General features: G+C 37.5%; 1 protein-coding gene across 2 annotated transcripts; it reads right to left on the bottom strand.

Moving 5' to 3' along the window:
- Positions 1–7,451: 7,451 nt before the first annotated feature.
- On the bottom strand, positions 7,452–9,692 carry serf2b (small EDRK-rich factor 2b). Of its 2 annotated transcripts, XM_085385560.1 has the most exons (3): positions 9,536–9,692; positions 8,667–8,775; positions 7,452–7,882 (listed from the first exon to the last, which is right to left on the bottom strand). In XM_085385560.1, exons 1-3 carry the CDS (start codon positions 9,540–9,542, stop codon positions 7,816–7,818), a joined length of 183 nt encoding a protein of 60 aa, XP_085241686.1. In that variant the 5' UTR covers positions 9,543–9,692; the 3' UTR covers positions 7,452–7,815. The 2 variants fall into 2 exon arrangements, with proteins under 2 accessions (XP_085241686.1, XP_085241774.1); XM_085385648.1 differs by lacking the exon at positions 9,536–9,692 and having other exon boundaries at positions 8,667–8,782.
- Between the last annotated feature and the right edge of the window lie 2,532 nt (positions 9,693–12,224).

The raw sequence follows: 12,224 nt of genomic DNA, 5'->3' as shown, positions 1-12,224 counted from the left end.
AAACATGAATTTGCAGTTTTATTTGTTGGTTAGATAATAAACTAAGAACAGTCATTCTCTTGAGTCTCCATGCACTGGGATTTAACATAATGTTGAACCATTAATATTCATACCTTTCATGCTAATACTTTTTCATTTTCAATACTGTCTGATTTAATGATAACCACAGGTTCATATTAACAGTTTGTTAGTCGATTTATGAAGTCACAGTTAGGTCCAGAAGTTGTTTTTGGTTTTTGGGGTTTTTTTTAAATGTTGCCTTTGTACACCAAAGACATGTCAGTTAAAATAAACTGAAAAACACAAACCCATCAGGCGGCATTCTTACAAAGAAAGAATGCCCTCACCAGCTCAGCACCAGCACCGGGCCACTGATGTTTATTGAGTGTGTGACTGCTGAGGATGGATTCTGTGTCCAGGTCTATACTCTCTGCTCAGATTCAGCCAAATACTGAAAACCAACTGGACAGTGCTTCACTGTGCAAATGGATAAACACCCAACGTATACTGCAAAGGCAACAGTACAGAGGTCTTTACATGGGACACAGAGGCAAAATTACACAAATACTCTTGTGCAAAAAACTATGAACCTATCTCTAACTACACATAATAGATTTGTATGAAAAAGGTTTGGGATCCATCAGATATTATGTTGTTTTCAGATATGAATTATGATGTTTTTAATGTCGACACTACGTTTACCTTCTTAGCATTCACCAAATGACCAGTGACCCATTTGAGGCTAGGATTGCGTTTTTGTTTCAGACGGTAGGAGATGTTCGATTTGAAAGGAAGTCTAATACACTGACTCTGATCTTAAAGTTATTCTCTTAAAAGAATTTTCACATGGCTTGTCAAAACAGGAAAAATAGTTACAATATAAAGAGTGGACATTATTCAAGCATAAGAATAGATGGGTCACTAATGATCTGGTGGATCTTAAGAGGCCACAGATTTCCCCTCATGCAGATACAAAGTCCTTATTGCCAACCTGCAGACATTTTTGTGCTTACTTTTCAGCTTCTTGGCAAACTTTATAATTCAGAGATACTCTTTTAGCCTCAGGTTTCAATTCTCTATCATGAGACGCAGTCGTGTGTAAAAGTTAAGATACGCATCAAGAAAACTGTTAAAAGAACAAAGCATTGTTGGAAAAGTTTCTCTCTACAATATATCAGTGCAGTGTTATTCATTGACATGTCTTTGGATCGATATAAAATGATTAAATATTTACAGACATGTCTGATTTCATTTACTCTAGCTGAAGCAGCAGCTTAACAATGTAGGAGGATGAGGTGCGCCTGAGAGCTTACAGATAACATATTCCTCCTGCCCTGTCATTATTTGTAGTATTATAACTCTGAAGAGACAGCTTCTGTAATAACATAAGGCGCTGTGTACACGTTGTTGCTATCAACTAGATACATAATTTATAACATCCATCATTCCTCGTGCAGTCATGATCCAAATAAATGGGCACACCAGTATCTTGTTTAAAGGGCTGTTGAAACACGGTGCTGCTTTCACCCTTGAAAAAATGAAGCAGGAGGAGTACCTGCCTGTGGCTACATTTATCAGCTATATGATGATGATGATGATGATGATGTGATGATCACATTTCTTCTTAATGGAGAACCTTGTATACACATGTTGTCAGAGTAACATAAGGTTGTGTGGAACTGCTGTAAGCAGACAAGCGTGACATTGCTCGTATAGTCACTTCAGGAAGAGTGCACCAGTGTTTACTTTATATTGCTGTGGATTTCGATTTCAATTGATAAAATAAATACAATTAGAAGACGCCCCACTATCTATTGGTCGACTGATAAAAGTGGCATTTCCCTCCCATTAATCTGTATGTAATTATCCACAACAATGAACTAAAAACATGTCGCATTTTTTTTTCTAAATTACAAATCATAAAACTTAAACTGACACAATGATTAAAAACCTTGGGGTCTGTGAAGGTTCTCAGTTATCCAGGTCATGGTAGTTTAAAGAGCTTGGAAAGAAAAGCGCTTGGACTTCTTTAAGTTGCTTGAAGACGTTTCACCTCCGTCCTGCTGAAGGACAAAGAAAAAACATCAAGTTATGAAGTCCCAGAAATTCTCTGTAATCAAGACTTGGATCAGGGCAAAGGTATAAAACGGTTTCTGGGTGTCCCTGGAAGCACAGAGGCCTCCAGTTTGAGCTGGAAGAGAGCTCAGCATTCACCCAAGATGAGTAACTGAGAAAAAGGGTCTTCTTCATTAATCAGGAGTTTGATGTAAATCAAAAGATATGACAGTCAACTTGATTTTAAAAGACTCTGTATGAATAAGCAAAAACTGTTTTATTTTAGATTTTTATCAGAAGAGAAAAATAAATATTTTGGGCAAATCTTAAAGCACTATTAATGGCCATTATTCCTCCCCACCTGACTAATGCAGCGACGCATGTATGGTGGGAGAATCATGCAATGAAAGAGCTTCACAGTGAATGAGGTGAAACACAGGAAAATGTGAGTGCAGTGAGCTGGGGAAACATCGGGCATCCACCTTTCATTTCTTTCAGTGACACGAAGCAACCAAAACAGCCCTGCATGTACTTCAGGACTGAGTGTCCAAGAGTGTGTCAGTGGGCCAAAGCCCAGAATTACACCCAACAGAATTTTGTACACAGACAAAAAATATGTTGTAGCCTGTCCCAGCTGTCACAGGACAAAAAGCAGGGTATACCCTGGGGAGGTTGCCAGTGTGCTGGAGGGCCAACACAGAAAGCCAGACGACTGTTCATGTTCACATTCACACCTACAGCCAATTTAGAAGCATCGGTTAACCTAATATGGGTGTGTTTGGAGTATGGGAGGAAGTACGTGTAGGGATTCCAGCAGGCGTCGGGAGGATGACCCCAGTTGGCAGGTGGATTCAAACCCAGGATCTCCTTGTCGTGAGGCAACAGTTTTAACTACCAGTTGTATGACATTGTGGTAACACAGCGCAGTGATGCTGATTTTATTTTTCTTTATCTGTATTAAATGTACCCTCCGGGTACTCCGACTGTCCAAAGACATGCAGCTTGTGGGGATAGGTTAATTGGATAATCCAAATTGTCACTAGGTGTGAATGTGCGAATGAATGTGAGTGCGAATGGTTGTCTGTCCCTGTGTGTTGGCCCTGCGACAGACTGGCGACCTGTCCAGGGTGTACCCTGCCTCTCGCCCTATGACAGCTGGGATAGGCTCCAGCGCCCCCCGCGACTCTGAAAAGGATAAGCGGAAGCGAATGGATGGATGTATTAAATGAGCACAATTTTAATATACTTGAAATCATTGTTTTGCTTTGTCACTATCTATTATCCATGAATATACACCGATAGGGGGAAAATAGCTTTAGTTATGTTAAATTAAATGTAGTACAAAAAGTAAAAGGCTCCAAATACTTTCTGAAGTGACCAATATTGCTTTTGCCAATGTATCCATTAGGCTCTCTAAAAATGAGTCCATTTGCAGTCTGGAATGAGATCAAAACTGGTAGAATTTTCTGTTTTCCTTTCCAAGAAATATTTTTTCAGCCTAGGTGATAAAAAAAAAAGCTTTGTGCTCTAATATTCACACAGCTAAGCTCCTGCATACAACCACAGCCTTACACTGTTGACTCCTGAGAGTGAAAAATATCAGGACTGGATCTTATGAGCTGTACATGGTTCTTGAAGAAAGGGAGATATCTTAAATCCTCCAAGTCCATCCAAGTCTAAACTCAGTTTTCCTGCCCTTCTGAGATATAAGCTCTGTGTTTCAATGGGAATGTTAACCTGTTGATGTACATTTATTGAATCTTCATAACAATTTAACATTGTTGAATCATTTAAACACATTGTAGAGATGGGATTCAGCTAAATAAGTTACCACAAGCATTCTGCACAGTGACCAGCTTCAGACCATTTCTGATATACCATTTATTTTTTTTATCTGGGGCTTCTTTTCTTTCTTTAAATTTCACCTGCACTGCACCTGAGGGTCATTTTTAAAATTGTGAAATGTATAATTAAAGTTAAAATTTGGTTGAAACGACACTTGTTTTTTCTTTGGATAATTTGAGCCCATATTTAACATATGTAAATCTAAGCAGCTGCAGTACATCTTCCCCATTTTTGTGCTTTGACACTGAGCAGTTTAATGTTGTAAATAGCATAAATAAAGTACCCTCCTATCAGCAAGAGCCCTGCAACAACAATGCATTTTCCCCAAAGCTTCCATATCTCAATAAATTCAGCAGAGAGAGCCTAAAGAGATGAATTTAATTAGAGGAGCTGACTTCTGCTTCTCTTTGCATTCTGCTTCTCTCACTACTTCTGAGCTCCTCTCATGGTCTGTTTTAAGAAAACCTGCCAGAACCCACAGTCAGTCTGTTGGGCCTTATGCTTGAATTTTTCTGAGATCTGTTTCGAGTTGTAAGCAGAGCGCCGTGGATGAGAGCGGATAAGGTTTGAAATCTCTTGAATTTAAGCAACCTGCTGATTTAGCATTTGCTCCTCATCAGTATTCAGCTCTTCAGCTGCTCTCCTGCTATCGGAAACGGAAAAAAGCTAAAGTGGTGACTTAATTATACGCCCTGTAATCTGAGAACCGAGGAGAGAAACTCAGTGGATTTCAGTAAGTAGGCACACCGATTATTGACTATAAATAGGCAGAGCTGAATGCAATCAAATATCAGCAATATGGACTTTCTGGTGCTTAGATTTGGCCAGTATACAGCAGCAGTGCTCCAGCGGGTTATCTGCATTCAAGAGAGGCAGATGTTTCAGTAAAGCAATTAAAATATCTTAATTTTTTTTAACTGATTGTTGGCCCTGCACCGAGCAATAAGAACGCAACATAAAATATATCCCAAAAGAGTCTGGATTTCCTTTACTGGATAATTGTTTTCAAAAATACAATGGAGTTTGCTTCCACCTAGTGGTGGAACTATGCCACTGCGGCGCTTCGCTGTCTGGCGATACACTTTGTTTGTACAAGCAAAGTATACACTTTGTATACAAGCAGAGCACAAAGTCTCTTCTCCCTGACGTCAAGTTATGTATCTTATATAAGGTGGAAACCAATTATATACTACTATAATTTATTTCCCTAACTGATAAAACACAAACTCTTCTTAACTAAATGCTCACTGTCATAAGCTAAATAGCTTTCGTCACATTAGACGTGGCTTACAGATCACTTTACTCCTATAAAGCTCTAAGCACACTCTGATTTACTAAAATCAAAACATGTTGTACAGTGACACGCACAACAACTCATCTGTCTTTATTGCCTAATTGTGTAACTAATTTGACTAATACACACCAGGTCAGAGAGCCCAGCCAGCAAGACTTTAACAATCTATATAAAGAATCTGAGAGGCAGAGGAGAAAGAGTGCATGAGTAGTGGAGGAAGAAAAGGAAAACAGTCATTTCTCATTAACTTTAAGCAGCTATGAAAGACCATTTTCTTGTTCATGGCATGTGAACACGCATGTGGCAGTGTGATTTTCCCCACACAGCCATCTCTACTCAAAGAATGGTCTGACAAAGAGAACATATCCAGTGAGCAGCAATCCTCTGGATGAAAATGACATGTTCATGCTGGATGTCAGAGGAAAATAGCCAGCTTAAATAACCACTCATTACAAACAAGATATGCAGAAGAGCATCTCTGCTCACACAACACATGGAACCTGGAAAACAATGGCCCAAAGCAGCAGAAGACCATATCGAGTGCTGTCAGTGATCCTCCATGAGTAGCAGTTGCAAGGAAGAAGAACTGCCTTTTTACCGGAAGACACCTCCAGCAGAACCATCGGCCTCAAAAAGAGAGAAAACCAGAATGCAGACACAAGGACAAAACAGACTATGACCGAGGGTTCTTTGTTTTGATTATGAGAGTAATTAATTCAATGAATTCTTATTGAATAATTGTCTTTTCATTTATAAAGTTATATGCATCAGGGCATAAAAATCATCTGAAGCTCAGCAGGTTCTTAAATTATTTAAATGATGACAATATATGACATATATATATACAGGGCAACTATAGCCAGGTGCTGCTATTCAGATGCATTTGATGAACTGATCATCAGCAAGACCAACTCTAGAAAAGCTCCATACTGTGGACACAAAACTTCAGTGACCTTGGTTATCCTGTTTAGGTCCATAGAGGGCTCCCCTGTTGACTGCAAGTACAATATAGAACATAAAAATTCATTATGCGGATCTTCAATGTAATCGAGGGGGACACACCTTCACCTAATCTCACTACATTTATTGTCTTTATTTACTGCACACTGGAACTGATGATGGCCTCAGAAAGTTAGCTATTTCTTTCTGGAGCTCAGTTTTTCTTTTATTTATTTATGTATATGTTTATTATTTGAACAAATGCATATTGAACACTCAGTAGTGCAGTGACTTTTACAGGCTGTGTGCAGTTCTGAGCACCGTTTTGGTGGCTTCGCAAGAGTCAGAGATTTTATGAATATCATTTTGAAAATAGTGAGAAAGAAATGTCTTACCATAGTCAATAAGAACGCACTAATTTTGCGTTAAGCTATGCGACATGGAGTACAATACTTCACACCTACACTGGAGTTTAGTTTCAGTTTCCTGGGTGGATTTGCCCGTTTCCATTTAGATTTTTGGCTTGAAAATGTTCTGTTTCAGTTTAGCTTTATGTGTTTTTTCTCAGGGAAAGGTTTTTAGATGTTAAGAATAGACATTACGTAACAATACTTTGGATCACATAGTATCCTAGTAACAAAAACACACCCTGTTTAACCACGAGAGAAGAGAACATTTCCTGTTTACCTTTTAGTTTTATGGGTGAACAGTATGTTTCTTTCAGGATCCAATTTATTTATTTTTCAGTGTCTTTTTCCCTAAACACCCACTTTCAGTTCACTATGATTCTGATGTTGATGCTGGTTCTGTTAAACATGGTTTACTACAAAAGTGAAATATAAAATTTCAAACAAAACATAGGTTTATGTTAAAAACCAAACATTTCCAAAGTCACAAATGACCCCACACAGCTCTCCAGTACCCTACCCCAACTATGAAAAGCTGTATTAGTAGACTGAATAACTAATGGCAGGATACACTTTAGAAATATCACAATTCAAGTAAATACGGTTGCTATGGTCATAAATGACCACACATAGTGGACTGTTTTCAGATATCTTTAATCTTTTGCTCTTGTTGCTCAATCCAGGTTTAACCTCATTTTAAGCCTTGTAGACACTGTCTTACAAGACCTGTTTTCTCCCTTCTAGTATATAAGTAAACAGCTATAAACACATCTGGAGCGAGGCCTTTTGTAGCTGTATTTATGACCCCACATTGTCCCTCAGTCTATACCTACATGTGGCACCATTACAAAGGTCCTTTGGTAAAAGACTCACTGTTAATATTGACATACTGATAATAAGTCAAACAAGTATGAAACAAACAAAAAAAAGATACACTTTATTTGAAACCAGCAGGGGACATCTTTGTACAAAAATACACAACTGTTACACAGATGCTTTGTGTTGAGAATTGTTCATCATTATTCTGCTCCTTACACCACTGATGCGCCCCTGCATGCAGCACCAAAGTGACACAACCGCTAACTTGCTCAGACATAATTTCATCGTGTAAAACAACAAATCCAACAAGCAATGTCATTTGCCATAGAGAGGAAAGTCAGATCCTGGATTCTTGAGTTTAGACAAAAATTAAAAGATCCTTTCTTATAAATATCAGGTAGAATGCTGAACAGGTTCTTGAGACACCGAGCTGAATTTGTCTCAAGACTTCATTCTTCACTTGGTCTTTCCTTTCCCTCCTTCATTTGCCTTTTTTTGCTTCTGTTGCATTATCTCTGCATCCCTGGAGGAGAAAAGGGAGACATTTCAAGAGAGGACAAGCTTTATTAGGAGACTGAAATGTGCGTGCACACACACAATCACATTATGTGTAATATATGTCTAACTGTTTGAAAGACAAATTCCTTGCCTAAAGTACTGCAACACACATTTTTGTTGTTGTTTGCTTGTTTGTTTTGGGGATTTTTGGTGGGGTTTAATTTACTCAAGCATAAGATGGTTTTGTGTGTTTATTATTATTATTATTATTATTATTATTATTATTTTATTATTGTTAATAAAGGTTCAGAAATATAGGATAAATAACTTCTGTTAGGTAAGACAACACTGATTCATTGCCTTTACTATTCAAGAACCAGTGCTTACACGTACAGAAGTTCCAATGAAAAAGCCAGAAACCCCTGAATATGGTGTACAGGGTTTTTTTCCCTTCACTTTTTTTTAAAAAATTAAGAATTATTTAAAAACTTAATAATTAGGTATGGAATTAATAAACCTTTGAATATATATATTATAATGATGTATAAAATATGTAATATATACATTTATAATTTTTGTATTTTCGTAAATATATAATAATGTATGCATTTTAATTAGACAATTATAATACAACTATAAAATAAAATAATTAAAAAACAAACTAATGAATTCTCCTAATTGTTAGTACATTTTACCTTTAACATGCGCACTATTTCCGTCACCTTGTGCTGTTTAGAAAACTATGCTTTGGTTTGTTTCGTTTGTGTGCATCCTACACTTCTTTAACCTCTTGCAGAGTGCAGGCTTACCTCTGTTTCCGGGCAGCTGCAGATAGCCCATCCTCATTTCTCTTGCCTTTAGTCTGTTCAGTATGCTTTTTAGCATTTTTCTGGCGTGCAAGCTCACGCTGGTTTCCTCCTGTCATGTCAATAAAAAGGGTAAAAACAACAACAACAACAAATCAGATGAAAAAGCTGCGCCTTGTAATGAGACACTTGACTTAAGTTGCTTCCAGCAAAAAAGAAGTAAAACACAAGCTGAATTTAAAAAAGAAAAAAAAAGGAAATCTGTGTGTCTACAAGTCGAATAGTTAAAAGAAAAACAGTATGCTATGATCTGCACGATGAAATATGAAGATGGTGCATCGCCCAAAAGCAGCCGACGTGGCAGAGAGGCGCTCCGGAGCATTTTCTTAACCAGAGCAACAACACAGAGGGCATCAAAAGAATTCGCTGCTATCATGGTTTTTTCCAAGTTCATGTGCAGGATTTAAAAAAAATATTACTAGTAAAAACACGGAAGCTGCGTTTAGACCAGAACACCCATATTTTGTTTCTGTATTGCGTCCACACATACAGGCCAGGGCTCAGAGTAACGCCCGGACAACAAGCGACCCAAAGCCAACACACGTACAACGGGACGTTATGTAACACATGTTAGCAAAAGTCTATGTCCTTCATTAAACCAAATGAAACAGCCAAATTAATTGCGTCCTTAAGTTATTGCCCAAAACGACAATCCTCTATAGAATCTATAAAATAGGATAATGTATGTTACATGAAATAGACGGAACCCAAGTCGATCAACGACAACCATGGGTGAAAAATAACAAACACGGAAAACAAGCATCCGACCAAATACATGAATCCCTCAGAGCGTAATAAATGTCGGTACTCACTAGTCATTTTAGTGATCGAGTCTTCTTCCCCCAAAAATCCAGACGAGCTCAGCCAAAGGGCCGCTGACTCCCTTCTCGACGCTCCCGTTGCTGTTTTTCAGTTTGGTCGCGAGCCAAATATGCGCGAGACTTCCGCAAGAGAACCAGAACATTCCGCTGAGCCACACGGGACTGCACATGCGTCAAGTCTGGTCGTCAACATGCCACGACGGTGAAGTTGCAAAGGGGTGACTTTTTTAAATTATTATTATTTTTTTTTAACTTTTTAGCATTTTGCAAGGACTTTACAAATCATGTAGTCCACGTGTTAAAAAAATACAAAGACCATCAATGAACCGTATACAAAATGTTCAAATTATGACGCTTTTTTATTTCTTTCAAATGTATGCTCGTTGTGAATATGACGCTACCAAAAAGGGTTGGGAAAGAGGCAGCAAAGGACTGCAAAATCGGTGTGTTAAAATTTAAATGGTAGAAAAACTGTTAAAAGAGTATGTACAGTACAAAGTATATGCAGTAAATACAGCACAGCAAAAGCCTTGAGACTGCTCTCAGTGGTTGATATTTTACTAGGAAAATAGGAAATTCAGTATACAAGCCAAAAAAATAATCATATACTGAGGGATAAAGTTAATCAGTTAAACCATTAGGTTATGGGAAAGAGCTATTAAAGCTAAGTTGAGAGGAGATTTAAGAATCTCTGTGCAGTACGGCTTCATTCCAAGAAGGAATGAAACTCCAGATGTGATGTTTGCTTTGAGGTGGTGGAGAAATATAGAGAAGGTACCAGGATGCCAAGAGATGACAGTAATCAGAATTTAGCATAAACAATATGAAAGCATGAGTCTGCCTTGTATCAATGGTTTAGTCAGTCAGCTGCCGCTCTGGTGGTATTACATGATGAATAAAAACCTAAACATTACAAAGATTCTTGCACACCACTCCAGATTTAGCACAGGGTGCTTACAAATATTGAATGACCGTTCCGCCAGATTAAGGGTCTAGAACCAGCCCTTCCACTTTACAGTAATATCACTTAGAGCTGATTGTGGATTATCTGAGAGAGTTGAAAATTCATGGCCTAACTTGGTGCAATGGTGTCATTCTATACACTTTACATCTTTAATTTCTCAAATATTTGTAAAGGAAGACTGCATGGCTGTGACCAAAAACACCAATATTCAGAGGTAGATGGAAAGATTTGGCTGAATGCTTTTGTCCAAACATGTGTGACTTTAGCTAGATTTCCTTTTTTTCTTTTTGGCCAAAACATTTGTTAGTATTGAATGCTGACCTCTGTCCTAGACAGTTGGTGACTTCTTGAAAAGCTTACTGCAAAGAAGCCAGTAGGTGGCAGACTATACTAAAGTAAATGATGGCACACAAATATTTTCATCATGGATACAAAGGCCACAAGTCATCTCCAACTATAAAGCAGCGCTGATCATAAATGTTTGTTATATTTTTGTTTATTTTTTATAGATTTTTACTGTTCTCACAATGAAATGATGATCCTAGTGACTCCTAATGACTCCTGATTGGCCTAATTGGTCTTTTGATCAACAGCAGGAGGCAGAAGATATATTATAAAACTTGCATTTCAACTCTTTGCACCCTGGATTTGCCTACAGTAGTATTTTTTTTAAGAATATGACTGGCACCATAATTTTCATAATTTTCAAGTCATCTAATACATACAGGAGGTAGGTTTAACATTTGTTGTGGTTCATGTCTCTAGCATCAGATTTGATTTATTTATTTTTTTTTTCAGATTTGATTTGATTCCAAGTGTTGAATAATTTTGCTACCTCGTACTCACTTTTATTTCCTATTACAGTATGTGACTCTTTTAATTTGGTAAAGTAAAATTGTAAACTTTCCTTTCAAAATGCGAGCCTAACCACTGAATGTGAAACCAGTGAGATGCTCCTTAATGGTATTGTGTAATGAAACATCACAGGTTGCAATCCAAATATGGCAATGGATGCTTACAAATATTGATTTAGTAGAATGAGAGATGGTTTTTCTGAGATGGTGAGTGACTCCTAAAAAGCTGACTGCAAAGATGCCAGTAGGTGGCAGACTATACTAAGGTAAATTTGGAAAGAAGTCACACAAACAATACATTCGGAGATTTACATACTTTATACGATGCATTTAAACTATAAAAATATCAAAGCTAATTATTCCATATCCAAAATGCTTCAATCAAATTATAATACAAAAACATATCATAAGATCAGGTAAAACTCTTGAAACAAAAAGCTACAGTAACTTCTCTGAAATCATCTAAAATATGACATTTTTCTGTTAAGGCGAATAGCAAAACGGGGGCTTGTTAAGTGGAAAACCATGTTTCTTAGCAGTGTTTATATTCTGACTTTACTCGCTGTCTGGTTGCTAAATACACTAAATGACTGAGTCATGTCTGCCCAAAGCTGAACTTGTACACAGACACCACCGCTATGAATAGACAAAGACATAATTTGCATTGTCTAATACCCTTATATATTTACTTCTTATTTCATGTTGATATAAAAATATGAAACAAACTGAACAACACACTGAAACCGAGTCCAGTGTCAGATATAGTGTGTGTGTGCATTTTTTAAAAATAGAAATCCCAAATTGTGTTTATAGTGGTGGAAATGAGTTGGAGGAGGAAAATGAAGACAGGGTTGGGTTTCTT

This window comes from Rhamphochromis longiceps, linkage group LG1, assembly GCF_057381845.1.
Source record: "Rhamphochromis longiceps isolate RC_006_pf linkage group LG1, R_longiceps_female_GT1.1, whole genome shotgun sequence".
Classification (NCBI taxonomy): domain Eukaryota; kingdom Metazoa; phylum Chordata; class Actinopteri; order Cichliformes; family Cichlidae; genus Rhamphochromis; species Rhamphochromis longiceps.
Note: the sequence above shows the minus strand (reverse complement) of the source record. Positions and strands in the feature narration are given on the sequence as shown.

Coding starts and splice junctions, on each gene's coding strand:
- serf2b (XM_085385560.1), bottom strand. Junction 7,883..8,666: donor GCAGCTGCCCGGAAACAGAG/GTAAGCCTGCAC, acceptor TTTCTCCTCCAG/GGATGCAGAGATAATGCAAC.